Source organism: Rhinolophus sinicus, chromosome 1 (genome assembly GCF_057876585.1).
Source record: "Rhinolophus sinicus isolate RSI-liver-muscle chromosome 1, RSI-T2T, whole genome shotgun sequence".
Lineage (NCBI taxonomy): Eukaryota > Metazoa > Chordata > Mammalia > Chiroptera > Rhinolophidae > Rhinolophus > Rhinolophus sinicus.
The window spans coordinates 2327033-2346198 of record NC_142501.1 but is presented as its reverse complement, the minus strand read 5'-3'; the positions used below and the strand labels follow the sequence as shown (position 1 = coordinate 2346198).

At 53.3% G+C, this 19166-nt stretch overlaps 2 protein-coding genes across 2 annotated transcripts in view; one reads left to right on the top strand and one right to left on the bottom strand.

The window, feature by feature from the left end:
- Window positions 1-1744: 1744 nt before the first annotated feature.
- Window positions 1745-18989, top strand: SELENOO (selenoprotein O). Its single transcript, XM_019712320.3, has 9 exons — window positions 1745-2367; window positions 10748-10951; window positions 12113-12293; window positions 12948-13078; window positions 13448-13728; window positions 16892-17042; window positions 17984-18169; window positions 18281-18437; window positions 18522-18989. The coding sequence occupies exons 1-9, from the start codon at window positions 1790-1792 to the stop codon at window positions 18693-18695; spliced, it is 2043 nt and encodes a 680-aa protein (XP_019567879.3). The 5' UTR covers window positions 1745-1789; the 3' UTR covers window positions 18696-18989.
- TUBGCP6 (tubulin gamma complex component 6) overlaps window positions 17449-19166 on the bottom strand; it is a 23326-nt gene continuing 21608 nt past the window's right edge. Inside the window, exon 25 of the mRNA XM_019712318.3 lies at window positions 17449-19119. Within this exon, the coding sequence (XP_019567877.3) occupies window positions 19028-19119 (92 nt within the window). The 3' untranslated portion in view covers window positions 17449-19027. The remainder of the gene's footprint in view (window positions 19120-19166) is intronic.

Here is a 19166-nt window from a genome sequence, read left to right as displayed (position 1 = left end):
TTTATGGGTCAGGACAGGGGAGGGACCCAGCTCCTGCCCAGCCTGCCCAGACCCTGTGCCACCAGTGGCACCTGCCCATCAAGGACAGGCACGAGGAAACCCAGGAGGCCATGCAGCCCAACAGTGAGGCCAGAGGCAAGGTCACCAGGGTTGGGAGACCCGGCTGACCTGCAGGATCCTTTGGCACCCACCAGGTATCCCCTCTGGCTATGAGCTCAGAGAGGGCAGCCAGTAGGACACAGAGCCTGGCACCTACCAGCCTCCAGATTCAAAGTGTGGGTAAGAAAGACAGTGGAGTGGGGGCAAGGAGATGAGTCAGGAGGGCCGGGCTTTGGGAAGAGGGGACAGGTGACACCAGGCCCAAGCCGGGGCTCCTAGGCAGTTACAGAGGAGGCTGGGAACAGGGGCTCTGCAAGCAGGCCAGAAGCTGTCAGGCTGCAGGGGTTCCGGGGTGCCAAGTAGCTACAGGGACCTCACTATGTTGTCCCCCTCATTTGGGTGACCCCCCCACCCCACACAGAAGGTAGTGTCATTGTCCATCTCACAGATGAGGACCCTGAGCTGGAGAGGGGTGGAGGGGTTCCCTGAGGTCACACAGCTAGCAGGCGCAGAGCTCGTTCACAGGAAGTTGCCAAAGCCCACGCGGGGGCCCAAGAGGTGACTCCTTTAGGTTAAGTGTAGAATCCAGCCAGGAGGGACCTGTCGTTTGCCTGGGGTCTCTGGCCCAGCTCCCAGTCTCAGGTTTTACTTTGGGGCCTGTGGCAGGGGAAGGACCCCAGGACAGACCATGTGCTCCACGCACGCATCAGTGAGGTCAACTCATGGTGGCTCGTTTGAACCCAACCCGAGTCATTTGGCAACACTGACCCCAACTCCTCACCTGGAGGCAGGTCCTTCAAGGCCAGGCATGGCAGCCACTCTGTGCCCACCCTAGCCTCGGACACCTATGGGGAGGTCTCTGGGCTAGGTGCTGGTCTCAGCACGGTAAGGAGAGAGACACAAGAAACAGGGTGGAGCTCCTTTCTGAGAGAAGTGCTGTGCCAGGAGACACAGGGTGACACGGGACATGCAACAGGTGGGCATAGGATCTCGCCCACAGAAGGAGCGGGAGCAAAGGCCCTGCTTTCGGGACGCCCTGGCTGGCTCTCCACTTTGGTTTCGCCCTGGGGCTCTTCCCAGCTCAGAAACATCCCCACCGACCCTCCAGGGTCAGATCTAGACAAACACTGTCCGCCTTCCCTCCTGACCTGAGGGCACAACCTGAGGGCGCAGCAGGGCACAACCAGGGCCAGACCCTCAGCACAGAGTGGGGCCGTGGCTGACTGACCTTGGCTTCACCCTAGAGTTGGGGGCAGCCCGGGTGGCCCACTGGGACGACACTCAACACAGCCACCTCACTCGGAGCACTCAGTCTGGATTGTCAGGTGTCTCCCGGGTCAGACCTCCAGGGACCTGCTGGTTGTTACGCAGGGCAGTCATTCTGGACAGCCCAATCCCCTCTGCCCGCTCCAGCCCTCAGCCGCAGCCCCGCGGACCAGAGCTGGAGCTCACGGTGCTGGAGACCAGACCTGACGCAGGCGCCCAACCCTCTCCGCACCACCGCGGGGGCCGAACCGCAGAAGCGGACAGACGGGCGACACAGCCAATCGGAGCAAAGCTTTCGCGAGCTCGGCCCGCGCAAGCGCAGCGGCGGACACCGCCCCCTTACCCCCCGGCGATTGGGCAGCGAGGCACGTAGGGCGGGGTGTCCGGTCGGGGCGGAGGGGTTTCCGTCGCAGCGGCGTCGCTTATGGCCTCTCTCAGGACCGGGCTCGGGACCTCGCTCGCGGCTGCCCGTGCTCTGTCGCTTCTCGGTTGCCGCCCGCCGCCCACCACCTGCTCCCCCTCGGCGGCCGCCTGCGGCACCGCCATGGAGCCGGCGCCCCGCTGGCTCGCGGGGCTGCGCTTTGACAACCGCGCTCTGCGCGCGCTGCCGGTGGAGACCCCGCCGCCGGGCCCCGAGGGCGCGCCGTCCGAGCCGCGGCCTGTGCCCGGGGCCTGCTTCACCCGCGTGCGTCCCACGCCCCTGCAGCATCCGCGCCTGGTGGCGCTGTCGGAGCCCGCGCTGGCGCTGCTGGGCCTGGGCGCGCCGCCGGCCGACGACGCCTCCCGCGAAGCGCGCGAGGCCGAGGCCGCGCTCTTCTTCAGCGGCAACGCGCTGCTGCCCGGCACGGAGCCCGCCGCGCACTGCTACTGCGGCCACCAGTTCGGCCAGTTCGCCGGGCAGCTGGGCGACGGCGCTGCCCTGTACTTGGGCGAGGTGTGCACGGCGTCCGGCGAGCGCTGGGAGCTGCAGCTCAAGGGCACCGGCCCCACACCCTTCTCCAGGTGGGCGCCTTTCCGCAGGTGGGCCGGGGCGGAGCTCCGGGCCTGAGGTGTCCTGACCCCGGGAGGACCACCCCACTTTCTAGGTGTGTGTTGGAGGGCGGTGCGTGCGCTTGCCCACAGAGCTTTGCCCCCAGTTGGGGGCGGGATGTAACTCTGGAAAGTTTGATCTAGGGACGGAGGACATGGTGGGTAGCAGCGTCCTGGCGGAGGGAACAGCTTGTGGGAAGGCCCTGAGGCCAGGAAAGGCCCAGGCCTCCTTCCCTGGGGGCCTGCTGCTTGCCTAGTGCCCCTGCCCCCTCTAGCCACCATAGCTCGGGATCCTGCTGACTGTCGTGTCAGGCGGAGTCTATGACGATCCCACAGCACTGGCAGCTGCCCGGTGCTCTGTTCTCACAAACCATTGAAGGACTTTGGACATGTGACACACTTGTGTTTACCGCGTGCGCAGCCCAGCGGCTACTGCCCAGGGGAGCCAGGGTGACTTGTCAGGTAGACTCACACACAGCACAAGGCTTCCTCTAAATGCTACTTGGGCAGTCTGCTTCCCTCCGCTGTTCTCAGCATGTGCGTGTCCACTCCCAGTTGTCTGCTGAGCCTCCGGTGCCCTGGGTAGGGACAAGACCCCCTCCGATCTGCCCTCCCAGTGGACATTCTCCCAGACACAGGCTTCCAAGCACTGGAGGCCAGCCTTGTTCTGACAAGCAGTGTGGTGGGCAGTGTCAGAAACCTGTGCAGGAGCCTGAGGTCATCCAGAGCCTGGGTCCAGACCCAGCAGGATGCTCTTCCCACAGCTGCCTTCCCTCAGGCACAGACAGAGCCAACAGTCTGCTCTTTTCCACCAAGAAGTTCATCTATTTAGTTCATATTGTTGAATGCTTGTTGAATGGCTAAGAAAATACCAACGTTGGCATTTTACACTTAACAAAATCCTTAGGGCGTGTCTGTCCTCCAGCCACTCCTGTGCTCTCACCTCCTCTCCTTCCAGGGACAGTACACGGCACCCCACCCCAACCCCAGCAGCTTTTTCTCAGCTTCTCAGAATAGCTGGTTCTTTCTCATCGCCCAGTCTGCACACTTCTGTCTATAAAGTTTCCTCGTTCCTCCTGGCACCCCCACCACCCACCTCGAACACCCTGCCTAGAGCGGTCCTCACTAGTGGTCAGCGGAAGTTTTCTGCCCCTTGGCATGATATGTAAATGCTTCTCCCCCTGGGGCCTGCTCAATCTGTGCACATCTTTAAACTTGATGTGTACATTTTGATAATTTATTTTTGCTAGTTATAAAGACAAACGTTTTTGTGAGAGGAAATCAGCTACTGGAAGTCACTTTTTATTTTGAACACTTGAGTTTTAAGTCAGTGTTTCCAGACCTGAGGTCTGTTAGAATTTTTTTTTTTCCTTTAAAAGAAAGGGATCCTTTGGCCCTACTCAGCCGCAGATGCTGGGGTGCCCAACCCCAGTAACTCTTGGGGCTGAAGTGGCTTAAGGCCAGCTGCTGTGAGTGGCTTAAGGCCAGCTGCTGCTGGAATCCCCGGGTGTGGGTTTTGAGGGGTGGGCTGGTGCTTCTTCTGCCTCCTGCCTGCAGCAGGTGCAGAGCTCATCCTCAGCCAGGTCCATCCCAGCAGCTTGGCTGAGGACAGACATGGGCATGCAGGACAAGGGACTTGTCACGTGTCCCATCAGCCGTGTGGGGCCGGGCACCCTCTGAGGCCCTTCACCCTTGCTCTGTGATCATAGTTCAGTTCTGGCTTCTGTTTGGGGAACCTCACTCTGGGTAAGAAGACAGGCTTGTTTTCAGGTCATTTCTACCAGATCGAGATGAGCGTGGGCTATGGTGGCTCCTGCCAGTCAACATGGGATCTAGTTGGGCTAAAACTTGACTCCCAGGCCAGGGAGGGGTGGAGTGACATTTGAGGATGGATTTTGCTGGCACAGTTCCTTGCTCAGACCAGAAGGAGTTGAATAGAATACAGCTGTGGACTGAGAGTCACACCGGCCAGGAGCAAGCAGTCACCCTGCAGAGAGTCCTGGGATGACTTCCAGGCCCATTTCCAGTGGTGTCGCTCACACCTGGGATAGCTCCCAGGTAAGGGCAAGCCGGAGGCCTGTGGGGTCCAGAGCGCCGGTCTGGGCATGGTCTCTGCTTACCTCTGGCCTCTCTGACCTCACTCCGTAGTCCCGGACCCCAGCACCTCCAACCTCATGCTGGGCCCAGGTCTGGCCCCTTCCAGCAGAGGATATGGGCAGCAGGTACACCCAAGGTGCCCTCACTCAGCAGTAGTGTCCTGCCAGGTGAGACAGAAGTTGTGCTCCTTGTCTTCCCACATATCTTTGTTCTTAGAGAACTTTCTACATCATTGCAGATGCCTTCCTGCTGAGGAGAGTGCTGGCACACTGTCCTGCACCAGGCCTCACTCCCACATGCAAAGATCCAAACTCACTTTGTTGGTGTGTTTGCTAGATGGGGGCCCTCGGAGGTCAGAGTGTCCAGCCCCCTGATCTTCCAGGGAGGAACATAGCTCATGACATGGCCCTACAGGCCAGCCCTTCTCATGTGCTGCTACCACTTTCCTTTTTTAATTAAAAAAAAGGATTTCCAATCTGGCATGTAAGAAGCTTGGAAGTCACCGGTCCATTCTAACAAGTAAAAAGCTGAACAAACTGAAAAATCAGCACCTCTTCTTAGCTCCGTAAGAGAAGAGAGGTCACAAAGCAAACCTCTGTTCCCCAGGCTAGAGGGACCGATGGGCAGACACAGAAAACCACAACTTCCCAGAGCAGGAATCTCCACTGTAAGTGACGAAATGCTGGAGGCTCAGTGTGGACAACTCAGTTAGAAACTCCAGGGGCCCCACTTCTGTGAGTTTTATCTCCTGGAGCTCTATTTGTACGGTTTGTATGGTAAATAGTGGAGAAAACTCTGCTTGTACTTCTCACAGGGAGAGGGGAAAAGGAACCTTTTGAAACACACCAGAGCACTGTGCTGTGCAGGCCTGACCTGCTGGGGCTTCATCAGTGCCTGACTCACCCTGCTGAGCCAGCTCTGACCTTCCTGTCCCACCTAAAGGGGAAAAGGGGACCATGAAACATCCATGAAAGTCCACAGTCCAGAGCACAGGTTCAGTAAAAGACCTAATTGTAGGACTGTGAACACTAACCCCTGACCTACGCTCGTCACCACAACACTAATGTTCCTTTCATGCAGAACGTCAGGCCTGGTTAGCAACAGAAAATGACAAGGGACACCAAAAGACGAGAACACAGTGGGAAGAGGACAGGACAGCAGCAGAACCAGACTCATACGGCAGTGGTACTGGAATTAGCAGACTGGGAATTTAAAGCAACTGTGACTAATGTGGTAGGGCCCTATGGACGAAGTAGACAGCACGCAAAATGGGTGGGAAGTGGATGCAGAGAGGTGAAGACTCAAACAGAACCAGGAGAAATGCTAGAGATTTGTAGCAAAAACACAAACACAAATGGAGACTGCTTCTGATGGGCATGTTAGTGGACTGAACATAGAAGAGAAATAGACACCTCCAAAGATGAAAAGCAAGGAGAAAAAAGACTGAAAACAGAACCAACTATCCAAGGACTGTGGGAATCTACACATCAGTAACGTGTGACAGGAATGCCAGGACAGAAAGAATGTCAGAAACAGTTACGACTGAGAGTTTTCTCAAATGAATGTCATACCAAACAGATCCGGGAAGCTCAGAGAACACCAGGCAGGCTTAATGCCCCTGAAAACTACACCTTGGCTTATCATTCTCAAACTACAGAAAAGTAAAGATAAAAATAAAAATAACAACAGTGAGAGGCAGAAGTCTGACCTGCAGAGCACCAGGGACGAGTCACAGCTGCGTCTTCAGACACCATGTGAGTGAGGAGAGCGGGGTGAAATAGGAGACCCAACAGCCTGTACTCTAACCTGTGAAATGAAGGGGAGGGGTGGCTGGTTAGCTCAGTTGGTTAGAGTGTGGTGCTGATAACACAAATGTTGATGGTTCAATGGCCACATGGGCCACTGTGAGCTGCGCCCTCCTTAAAAAAAAAAAAAAAAAAAAAAAAACTGAATGGGAAGTAGACTTTCTCAGACACTCGAAGACTGAGGGAATTTGTTGCCAGTAGACCTCCCTTGCAAGAAATACTCAGAGCAGTTCTTAGGAGGGAAATTATGTGGGTCAGAAACTCGGATCCACTTAAAGAACATTGGAGAAGAAAGTGAAGGAAAAATAAAAACGTGATTTTATTCTTCATCTAACAGATAACAGTTTGTTCCAAATACTACGCTGTATTTGAATATATATATGTATGTATATGTGTATATATATATATATGCACATATGCTTATGTATAAGTGAAATTGATGACAGTAATGATATAGGGGTGGGAGGGAGAAATTAGGATTATAAGGTACACTACCCATGAGGTGGTATAGTGTTATTTGAAAGTAGACTTGGATTAGTTCTAAAATCTAGGGCAACCACTTAAAACAAGTAAAAAAGAAAAAGTATAACTGATATGCTAGCAGAGAACTGATGAAAGTGGAGAAAATAGAATTACAAAATGCTCAATTAAGACTACAAAAGGCAGAAAAGGAGTGGAAGACAAAAATAGAAAACAATAAGGAACAAATAGAAAATAGTCACAAATATGGTAAAATCTAATGCAACTAAATCAACATTGTTTTGAACATCAGTGATCTAAATGCACTAATTAAAACAAAGAGACTGTTAGAGTGGATCAAAAAATACCACCCAACTGTGTGTTGTCTACAAGAAACCCACTTTAAATATGAAGACATGGATTGAAAAGTAAAGGGATGGAGATAAACATGCCACACAAACAATAATCAGAACAAGGGAAGTCGTCAGGGATAAAGAGGGTGTCACATAAAGATGAAGGGGTTGGTGCTCCAGGAAGAAATAACCCTTAATGTGTAGGTGCCTCACAACAGAGCGTCGAAATACATGAGGCAAAAGCTGATAGAACTGTGAGAAGCAAATGAAGCCACTGCCACAGCTGGAGGCTTCAACAGCCTTATCAGAAATGGTCAGATCCAGCGGACGGAGAACCACAATGGACTTGGTTGAACTCAACAGCACCGTCAATCAACTGTATAGAATGGGCATGTGTAGACGGCTTCACCCAGCCACAGCGGACCCACATTCTTCTCAAGGTCACATGGTACATTCACCCAGACAGACCACATTCTGGGCCATGAACACTCCTAATGCATTTAAAAGAAGAGAAATCATGCAGTGTGCTTTCTCAGAACACAATGGAACTAAACTAGAAATCCACAAGAGAAAGATGGCTGAAAAACCCCAGACACTTGGAGATTAAAATACAAACTTCTAAATAACATGTGGATCAAAGAAGAAATATCAAGAGAAGCTTTAAAATATCTTGAACTAAATGAAAGTGAAAACACATCTTAAAATGTGTGGGGTGCAAGGAAAGCAGTGATTAGAGAGGAATTTACAGCATGAATGCAAATGTTAGTAAATAAGAAATACCGAAAACCGATCATCTAAGCTTCTACAGTAGGAAACTAAGAAAAAGAAGAGAAAAGCAAATCCAAAGTAAGCAGAAGTAAATAAGAGAAATTAGAGCAGAAGTCAATGAAATAGGAAATAGAGAAAATCAATTAAACCAAAAGCTGATTCTTTGAAAAGATCAGTAAAATCAATAATCCTCTAGCCAGACTAACTAAGAAAGAAATTACTAATACCAGAAATGAAAGAAGGGACGTCACTATAAACCTTATAGACATTAAAAGGATAATAAAGGAATATTATGAACAACTCTGTGCTTACATATTTGATAACAGATAAAATGGTCCAGTTCCTTGAAAGATGTACTCTGCTAAAGCACATAAGAAGAAATAGATATTCTGAGTAGGCCTGTTTCTATTAAAGATATTGAATCAACAATAACCTTCCAAAACAGAGAGCAGCAGGCCCAGATGGGCTCCCTGCTGAATTCTCCCATTTAAGGAAGATACTATTTTATTAATTCTCTACAACCTCTTTCAGAGGACAGAAGCAGAGGGAATACTTCCTAACTCATCCTCTGAGGCCATCAGTCCCCTAATACCAAAATCAGACAAATACAATACCAAAGAAAAAAACCATAGAGACTGATATCTCTCATGAGCATAGATGCAAAAATCCTCAACAGAATATTAGCAAAGCAAATCCAACAATGTCTGAGAAAAAGTATACACCATGACCAAATGGGATTTATTCCAGGTAAGCAAGGCTGATTCAACATTAGAAAATTAATCAGTGTAATCCATCAGATCAATAGGCGATGGAAGAAACATCACAGATCATGTCAATAGATGCAGAAAAAGCATCTGACGAAACCCAGCACCCACTCATGATAAAAACTCTACACTAGGAATAGAGGGGACTTCCTCAAGTTGATAAAGAAAACCTCCAGCTAACATCTACTTAAGGATGAGAACCTCAGTGCTTTCCCACTAAGATCAGGAACAAGGCAGGATATCCTCTGTCACCACTGCTTTTCAACATCACACTAGAAGGCCTCGTGGAAGCAATAAGACACGAAATCAAAAGTATAGAGATTGAGGGGCAGATGGGTGGCTCAGTTGGTTAGAGCGCGAGCTCGGGGCAACTGGGCTACCAGTTCGATTCCCACATGGGCCAGCGAGCTTCGCCCTCCGCAACCAGAATGAAGTCAATGAGCTGCTGCTCAGCTCCTGGGTGGCCAGATGGCTCGGTTGGAACGCGGGCTCTCAGCCATAAGGTTGCTGGTTCGACTCCTAGACTCCCACAAGGGATGGTGGGATCCGCCTCCCGTGACTAAGATGGAACATGTCACCTTGAGCTGAGCTGCCACTGAGCTCCAGGATAGATGTTGGTTGGAGCGCGACCTCTCAACCACAAGGTTGCTGGTTCAACTCCCGCAAAGGATGGTGGGCTGTGCCCCCTGCAACTACAACAACAACTGGACCTGGAGCTGAGCTGCACCCTCCACAACTAAGATTGAAATGACAACAACTTACTTCACTTGGAAAAAGTCCTGGAAGTACACACTGTTCCCCAATAAAGTCTGTTCCCCTTCGCAAATAAATAATAATAATAATAATGAAGTACAGAGATTGAGATGGACCATCCATGTAGAAAATCTCAAAGCACTGACAAAAAATGAGCTAATAAGCTATTACAGCAAGGTTGCAGGATACAAAGTTACCATAAAAAGTCATTTACTATATACTAGCAATGAACAATTGAAATTCAAAATAAAAACAATAATACAGAAATAAAAACTTGCACACAGGTATTTACAGCAGCTTTATTTGTAATTGCCAAAACTTGGAAACAGCCAAGACGCCCTTCAGTAGGTGATAGACTGAAAACCTCCAGCCAGTCCATTTTTCAGATGGACTGAAAAATGGTCCAGCCAGACAGTGCAATGTTATTCAGCACTAAAAAGAAATGAGCTAACTGCCATGAAATGCATGTTACTATGCATGTTAAATGCATGTTACTAAGTGAAAGAAGCCAGTCTGAACAGGCCACACACTGTGTGATTCCAACATTCTGGAAAAGGCAGAACTAGGGATGGTAAAGGGATCAAGGGTTACAGGGGAGGGATGAGTAGAGGGAGCACAGAGCACTTAAAGTGGTGGAGTACTCTGCATGACACTAAATTGGTGGCTACACGTAACGCATTTGTCCGAACCCGTAGAATGTCCACCACCAGTGTACACTACGGATTCTGGGTGACAATGTACGTGCAGGTTCATCAGCTGTAACAAATATCCCATCTGGTAGGGGTGCCGATACTGGGGGAGGCTGTGCATGTGGGGGGGGGCGGGGCTATGGGAACTCTGCGCCTTCCGATCAGTTTTGCTGTGAACCTGAAACTGCTCTGAAAAAGTCCATTAAAAAATAATAATAATAGAAGCTTAGTGTAAAAACAAACAGTTGGAGGCATCTGAGCTTGTCAGGGTAGCCTGAGGTCCTTCCCTGCACTACAAACAATGCTATTGTGTGTGTGTGTTACTGTAAGTGCTTTTGTAAAATAAATTCGTAAAAACAACTGCAGTGTGTGTGATGTGAGGAGCGGGCTGGGTCCCGTCAGGAGGCTGGCGTGGCCTTCGCCGTCCTGGGCATTCATTCAGCCGCAGGCCAGGCCCTTGGGCTGTGGCTCCAGACCTGGGACAACACTGGGCCTTGCCATTGGCTGGTCTCGTGGACAGTGGATTTTTGACAGTGATGTCAGAGCTGCTTGTGAATCGTTTGTAAGCACCTTTGGTACGCGTTCAGTCCCTTCCCTGAGCTGCCCGAGCCTCGGTGCTGTGTGACGCCTGCCCGAGCGGCAGTGACCTCTGTGTTTGATTCCAGACAGGCTGACGGTCGCAAGGTGCTGCGGTCCAGCATCCGGGAGTTCCTGTGCAGCGAGGCCATGTTCCACCTGGGGGTCCCCACCACACGGGCCGGGGCCTGCGTCACGTCGCAGTCCACGGTAGTGCGCGACATATTCTATGATGGTAATCCCAAGCGTGAACCGTGTGCAGTCGTGTTGCGTATAGCTCCCACCTTCCTCAGGTAATGCACCCGCAGGCCTGTGTGCGCCACGTGCTTACGCACCTGGAATGCCCCTTGACGCTTTCAGGACCCTGGCCCGTCCCTGGGGCAGCAGAAGCAGAGTGTCTGGGAAGGAGACGCTTTGCACCACAGGAGGGACTTAGGGGCCAGAGGCACTGGGCGTGTTCTGGGTTGGGAGTGCCGTCCTGTGTGTGCACAGCTGGGCCGAGCCCTTGCACGCTGCCTATCCAGGTCCTGGTCGCCGTGAGAAGAGATGGGTGGTAGCCAGAGGACAGCTGGCCCGGGCAGTCGGGCTGTCCAAACATGGGGTTCTTGGAAGGGGCACATACAGAGCTGTTTCCTTGGAGTTTATGACAATGAACTTCATCAGGCAATGGCTCTGAGTCATGATGAGTAAGCGCTGTTCCACGCCTGGCATGCCGTCTTCCTGACCCGTTCATTAAACAGTCCTTTCTGCCCCCATCACCCATGGCACCATGCTCTCTGGTATCGAACCCAGAGTTGTCAGGAGGGGGCTCTGGCGACCTCGTGGCTATCCCGTCGTGTGGGGCCAAGCTGACCCTGTACATGTCAGGGCACCCAAGACAGCTCGGCTGTCACCAGGCCAGTCCTCTGGGGGATGGGAGGAGGCAGGGCAGACCCAGGGGCTCTCGCCACAGCAGCAGCACTGGCATTCTGGCCAGCCCTCCCCAGCTGTGGGCCGTCTTGGAACTGGTGGGCTGTCGAGGAGCCTACTCCCACTAACTACTGGCTGTAACCCCAGTCGTGGCAAGCAAAAATGCCTCCAGACATTGCTTTGGGTCCTCTGCGGGACATGGGACTCAATGGAGAGCCACTGCTGACCACTTACAGGCAGTGTCCACAGTAGACAGCTGACCCTGCTTGTCACTGCACTGCAGGATGCCCCTAGGTGTGGGAGCATGAGCACACAGCCCACTCATGCTTGTGGAGTTGGGCCAGGCGGCCATGGTCCCTGGGCTGTGTGGAAAGTGACCCAAAGTGAACCATGTCCGTACTCGCGTCATTGAAAGACTAGCCCTCTCTGGTTTTGTTTGCTCGCGGTGTTCTTCCCTCTGGAGGCTCCAGGCTCTGGCGGCTACATTTCTCCTCCTTGTGGGGCGGGGTCACTGCTAACCACTCAAAAACTTGGTCCCCCTCCAGGTTCGGGTCCTTTGAGATTTTTAAGTCCACAGACGAGCACACGGGGCGCGCAGGCCCCAGCGTGGGGAGGAATGACATTCGCGTACAGATGCTGGACTATGTGATCGGCACTTTTTACCCTGAAATCCAGGCCGCTCATGTGGGCGACAGTGTGCAGAGGAACGCTGCCTTCTTCCGCGAGGTAGGCAGGCCGCGGCCTCCTGCAGATGCGTGGGTGCTCGGTCTGTCTGGCTGCGGGTTGGGGGCCCTGGGTCAGCACCCTTGCCACCGGAAGTGGGCCCCTGTCACCCCCGAGTCCCCTGAGCTGGGCTCTCTTCCTTCCTGTCTGCTGAGGCGAGCGCCTGCACCAAGCGATGCCAGCCAGTGGCACTCAGCCCCCACCTGCATGGGTAATCTGGGTGGGTCACTCTGCCTCTCAAGCCTCCATCTCCCCGTCAGTAGATGAGAGGATGCTGCTGCCCGGTTCCTGGAGCATCCTCAGCTTCACGATGCGTGGCACGTGTGGGGCCAGTGTCTGGGCGCTGGGTGGGTAGGCCATTTGAGCCCCTTGCTGCAGCCCACAGAGTGAGGCCAGGCCCTGGGCCTGGACCTAGGGCAGGTTTTGCCTGAAGGTGTGGTCTCTTCCTCCTTTGCACGTGGTCATCAGCCGGGGCCTCGGCCATGGGAATGTCAAGGTTTTGTGATTTTTCTGGTGCTCCCTCCTTCCTAAACACTCTTAAGCGCTCTCCTGAATGGTTGGGTGCTGGCCCAGGTGACAGCGCTCTGGGCTGGAACCCTCAGAAGGCACAGCTCGCTTGGGGGAGGGACGGGAGCAACCAGGCCCGTCCTGCCACAGGTGACACGTCGTACAGCCCGGATGGTGGCTGAGTGGCAGTGTGTCGGCTTCTGCCACGGCGTGCTCAACACAGACAACATGAGCGTGGTGGGGCTCACCATCGACTACGGGCCCTTTGGCTTCCTGGACAGGTGAGCGGCCTGGCAGGAGAGGCCTGTGCCCACATGGGGAGCTGATTTCTTTCACGCCTGTTAAGGTTGCTGTTCCCAGCAGCAAAGTCCACTGGAGTGTTGGGTTTCAAGCAGAGAAGTGTTTTTAAAGGGTGGCTGTGCTCCCAGGGGGAGGTGGACCAAAGGGGCAGGGACGGGGGCAGGAAGAGAGTGCCGCCTGGCTGGGGGCAGTGTGCGGGTGCCGCTTCCCTGCCCTTGAGGTGGGGCCGTTGGGGCTGCTGGCCAATTGTGTGGGCAGGACAGGGTCCTTGACGTTGGCACTTTGGGTGCCTCCAAGGGCCTGCACTGTCCCCTCTGGGCAGCACCACAGTTCCCTCACCCGTGTGGCAGGTACGACCCCGACCATGTGTGCAATGCCTCCGACAACGCTGGACGCTATGCATACAACAAACAGCCTGAGGTGTGCAAATGGAACCTGCAGAAGCTGGCCGAGGCCCTGGAGCCCGAGCTGCCCCTGGCGCTGGCCGAGGCCATCCTGGCCGAGGACTACGACGCTGAGTTCCGCAGGCACTACCTATACAAGATGCGCAGGAAGCTGGGCCTCGTGCGGGCTGCCTGCGAGGAGGACGCCGCCCTGGTGGCCCGGCTCCTGGAGACCATGCAGCAGACCGGTGAGTGCTGGCGGCCACACCACGCGGGGCTGTCCCCACTGTTCCCCTTTGAGCCACTTCTCAGCACACCGTCTAGTGACACTAGGTGCAGTCACACTGTTGTGCAGCCATCCCCACCATCATCTCCAGAAGTTTACATCTTCTCCAACTGAAACTCCGTCCCCATTAAACACTAGCTCCCCACGCGCCCTCCAGACCTACATTTCTACTCTGTCTCTATAAATGTGACACCTGTGGGTCCCTCACAGAAGTGAAGTCAGTGTTTGTCCTGATTTCACTCCACATCATGTCCTAAGGTCCATCCATGCTAAGGCTGAATAATGTCCCTTCCACGCGTGGACCACGCGTTGTTCATCCGTCACCATCAATGGACACAGGTTGTGTTCACCCGCTAGCTGCTGTGAACACAGACGTACAAATGTCAGCCCCTGTCCTTGGCTCCCCATTACACCTGGGGTGCGTTTCATTCACCGAGTTGCTCTGGCACAATGTGGGGCGGCCGCGGCGCGGCCCCCTGGGGGGTCCCGATCTCAGGGGAAGCGCTCCGTCCCTCACCGCTGAGGACGGCCCCTCCTGCGGGCCTTTTCATACGTGTCCTTTGTCCGGTTGAAGAAGTTTCCTTCTATTTCTAGTTTGAATTTTCACCATTTTGCCTGTGTTGAGATGATCACGTGCTTTTACTCCTTCAGTCATAATTGTCTTAGTCACGTTGCCCAAGTGCTACAATAAAGGGCCACCAATGGGGCCATAAACAATAGACATTTGTTCCTCTCAGTTCTGGAGGCTGCAAGCCCGAGGTCACGGTGCCAGCAGATTCTGTCTGTTGAGGACTCTTCCTCGTTCACAAGGGGCCGTCTTCTTGCTGTGTCCCTTCCTACAAGGGCACGAGGCCCCACCCGCAGAACCTGACTGCCTCCCAAAGGGCCCCACCTCCTCCAGTATCACTGGGGGATGGGGCTTCCATGTGTCAATGTGGAGAGACACCAACGTTCAGTCCGTGGAATGTCCCCTGCATGCCTAGGATAAATGCTCCTTTGTCATGGTGTCCTACCCTTCTAATAGACTACTGACTGCTTTGTTAATATTCTGCTATTGAGGATTTTTGCATCCATGTTCCTCAGGGATATTGGTCTGTAGTTTTCTTATACTTCCTTTGGCTTTGTGTCAAGACAATGCCAGTCTCATAGAGCAAATTAGAAAGTGTTCCCTCCTTTTTGTTAGACTTTGAGACGGATTGATGTTAATTCTTCCTTAAACGTTTGGTAGAATTCCCAAGTGAAACCATCAGGGCCAGAGCTGACTCAGTCAGCTTACTGACTCAATCTCCTTACTGGTGATAAAACTACACAGGTTTCTACTTCTTCTTGTCAGTTTTGGAAATTTGTGTTTCTAGGAATTTGTCTATGTCATCTAAGTAAACCAATTTATTGGTATACAATTGTTTGTCGTATTCTCTTGTAGTCTTTTGTTTCTGTATGGGCAATAGTTATGTTCTCACTTTGATTTCTGATTTTAGTTATTTGTATCTAGTATAGCTAAGTTTGTTGATTTTGGTGATCTTTTCAAAGAACCAACTCAGTTTCATTCATTTTTCTCTTGTTTTTCTGTTCACTATTCCATTTATCTCTGCTCTAACCTTTATTTCCTTTCTTTCTGCTAACTCTGGTCTTATTTTGTTGTCTAGTTCATTAGGTATAAGATTAAGTTATTGATTTGAGATCTTTTCTTAATTGATGTAATTGACATATAGCATCACGTTCACTTCAGGTGTACAACATGACGGCTCGATATTTGCATATATTGCAAAACAGTTACCACACAGTTGCAAACTATTTTTTCTTGTGATGAGTGAGACTTGCTCTTTTAATGTCGGCGTTTACAGCTGTGGCACCCTCCCCACCCACCCTCGCCTCTGAACACTGCTTCTTCAGTGTGTTGTCTCTGAGCATTTCCTAATTTCCCTTGTGATTTCTTTTTTGGATCCATTGGTTGTGTTAGTTTTCACTATATGTGTGAATTTTCATTTTTCTTTTGTGATCTCTAGTTTCATTCCATTGTGATTGGAGAAAATACCAGTCTCTTAAAATGTATGGAAACTTGTTTTATGGTCTAACATGGTCTGTTGTGGAGCATGTGCTGCTCTAGTTGGACAGAATGTTTGATCTAGTTGGTTCACAGCACCGTTCAAGTTCTTCTTATTGACCTTTCGGCTACATGTTCCATTTATTGGAAGTGGGGTGTTGATGTCTCGTTATAGGATTTTTCTCTCTCCCTTCAATTCTACAGATGTTTGCTTTATATATTTTGGAACCCGTTTGGCGCATATACGTCCTTAATTGTTACATCTTGATGAATTGACTCATCAATAAATGCTTTCGTAAACTTTTTACTTAAAGTATACTTTGATAGTAGTAGAGCCACCCAGCTCTCTTTAGAGCTATTTGCTTGGGACTTTTTTTTCATCTTTTCTACTTATTTTAGTCTAAAGTATCTTAGAGACAGAATGTCGTTGGATCTGTTATTCACCTGTCCTGCCAATCTCTGCTTCTTGATTGGAGAATAATCCATTTACTTTTTAAGTAATTACTGATAAGGCTTCTGCCATTTTGCTACTTGTTTTCTGTGTCTTACACCATTTTTGTCCCCCATTTTCTCCACTACTGCTTTCATGTTTGACTTTTTGGTAGCATGCTGTATTGACTCCCTTCTCATTTCCTTTTGTGTATATTTTTTGGATGTTTTCTTAGGGGTTATGTGACTCTTTTAACAAGTCAGGCTGAGGATCGCGTGGTATCTGTCATGTATTGAGCCCTGTGTTGCGCGCGTTTCTGTCAGTGGCTTCTCCCAGACAACTACAGCTCCTGACGCAGGCAGTGGTGATTGCAGTCACAGCACTGAGGGCCAGAGGCCAGCCTCAGGGCCTTCACTACTGTACCCATTTTACAGATAAAGAAAGCGGGGCTGGAGGCCTTGAGAGATTGAAGGGACTTGCCAGGTTCAGAGTAGTGGCTGAACGGCGTAGGGCAGAGGGCTCAGGAGTCTTGGACCTGACGCCGAGTCAGGCTCCCCCACGTGCATGGACGTGGGGGTCAGTCTGTGAGTGGGCACTGCAGGCAGGAAGTGCAGGGTGCTGGGAGCAGCGCCCTGAGCAGCTCTATTTCAGGTGCTGACTTCACCAACACCTTCTACCTGCTGAGCTCCTTCCCAGTGGAGCCGGGCTCCCTGGGCCTGGCCGACTTCCTGACAGCGCTGACCACACAGTGTGCCTCCCTAGAGGAGCTGAGGCTTGCCTTCCGGCCCCAGATGGACCCCCGGTGGGTACTTGGGTCTTGCTTCCATGGAGTTTGCTTCCGGAAAGGAACATTCAGAACAGAGCATATGGGGGGACTTGCTCTCAGGGAATGTTGGACAGTTAGCTGGGCACCTGGGGGCCCACACGGCCGCTCCACTCCCAAGACTGGTGGATGGTCCTGTCCCTTCTCCGTGGCAGAGACCCACTGGTCAGAGGACAGCGATATTGCCATTGGTATGGGGAGGCCAGATGGCACAGGCCAGATGGCACCAGCTCTCGGGCCTGCCCAGGATGAGCCCATGGGCCCTCAGGCTCCCATCAGGTTGTGCTTTCTGCACCATCGCCCAGTGGGAAAAGCATGCCCCGAGGGTGCAGCCCATGTTCAAGATGAGACCTGGGAGATATGTTTTAATAAACGAGCCAACAGACTGGGTCCGAGAAGAATTTAGTGCAGCAGCGTGGGGAGTGGGCTGAGGCTCTCAGGACCCACCAAATGAAGCCAGTGTGAGGGGGCAGGGGTGTCAGCGGCTGCCCCTGATCCCCAGGTCCTTTTGGAAATGGGGAAGGATCCAGCCCTGTGGTCATCGTGGGAGGTGACAGCATTGACCTCCTCCCAAAGGAAGCTGGTGCTGGGTTGGGATGTAGATGAGTGCCAAGCAGCAGAGATGGGGCCCCACTGCTGGTCTTTCCTTTGGGACCCAGGTGGTCCCACACCCCCTCGCCCCCACCCCTGGGGTCTTCCAGAGCAGCCGGTAGCCTCTGCTTCTCGGGTGCAGCTGTGTCCCGTCATGTGAGGGGCTGCTGGTAGGCACCTGTGTGCAGCGAGGCAGCTGAGGCCATTGCCGCTGCCTCCTCCCTGCAGGGCAGTCGTCACTGAGGTGTCCAGCAGTCCCAGACTACGGTCCACAGCAGTGGTGGGACACTGCTGCTTCATGGGTGCACTGACACCGCCCCTCTGCGCAGGCAGCTTTCAATGATGCTGATGCTGGCCCAGTCGAACCCGCAGCTCTTGGCACTCATTGGCACCCAGGCCAACGTCACAAAGGAGCTGGAGCGCATGGAGCAGCAGTCACGGCTGGAGCAGCTGAGCCCGGCCGAGCTGCTAAGCAGAAACAGGGACCAGTGGGCCGACTGGCTCCAGGGGTACAGGTGAGGCCAGTCTGCCACCCGGGAGGGGGCTGCGGCCCCCCATGCAGGGAACCCATGGAGGTGGGGTGGGGGCTGCAGCTACTGGAGGGTGGGGCTTGGATGTGCTTCCAGAGCCCGGCTGGAGAAGGACAGGGAGGGTGTCGGTGACGCTGCCGCCTGGCAGGCTGAGCGCATGCGTGTCATGCGCGCCAGCAACCCCAAGTATGTCCTACGGAACTACATCGCGCAGGACGCCATCACCGCTGCCGAGAATGGAGACTTCTCAGAGGCAAGGACACTCTCCATCCTATCCCTCAGCCCCGCCTGCAGCAGGGGGCGGCCCCCCCAACCTGCTGTGCTCCTTCTTCTCCAGGTGCGCCGGGTCCTAAAGCTGCTGGAGGCCCCGTACTGCACGGAGGGCGAGGCCACCGAGGCCCTGGAGGCCGCCGAGCCCGAGGGGACCGGTGGGGAGGCAGGCAGGCGGCGCTCCTACAGCAGCAAGCCCCCACTCTGGGCGGCGGAACTCTGTGTCACATGATCCTCGTAGTTGCCTTGGAGGCCTCCAGCCGGAGGCCCCCAAGGCCCCACGTCCAGCCGAGTCCAGGAGGCGGTGCCCAGCCAGGGCGCAAACCTGCAGCCCGACTCTCCATGACGGCAGAAACATCCAGTCAGGACCTGACCTGTCTCTGCCCGACGCTGACTCGGCAGCCCAGCGCCACGCTCAGCAGAGGGGGCCGGGCGGCAGCACCACCCACCTTGCCAGCCCAGGGGGGTGGCATTGCATGGCTCCCGCTCCTGGGGTGAAGGCCCTGAATAAAGTGAGCAGCAGCGTGCGTCCCGACCCGAGTCTGTGTGGTCACTGGCCGGCCCGGCGCCAGCTCAGGCGTCCTGGTAGTAGCTGTTGAAGTTGATCCGCAGCAGGAAGTCCTCCAGGTGGGGCTGGTAGCCGCGGTTCACCAGCTTCGTCACCACTGGGGGGGGGGCAGCGGGCAGGGGGCCGGGTGAGCCAGCGACTTGA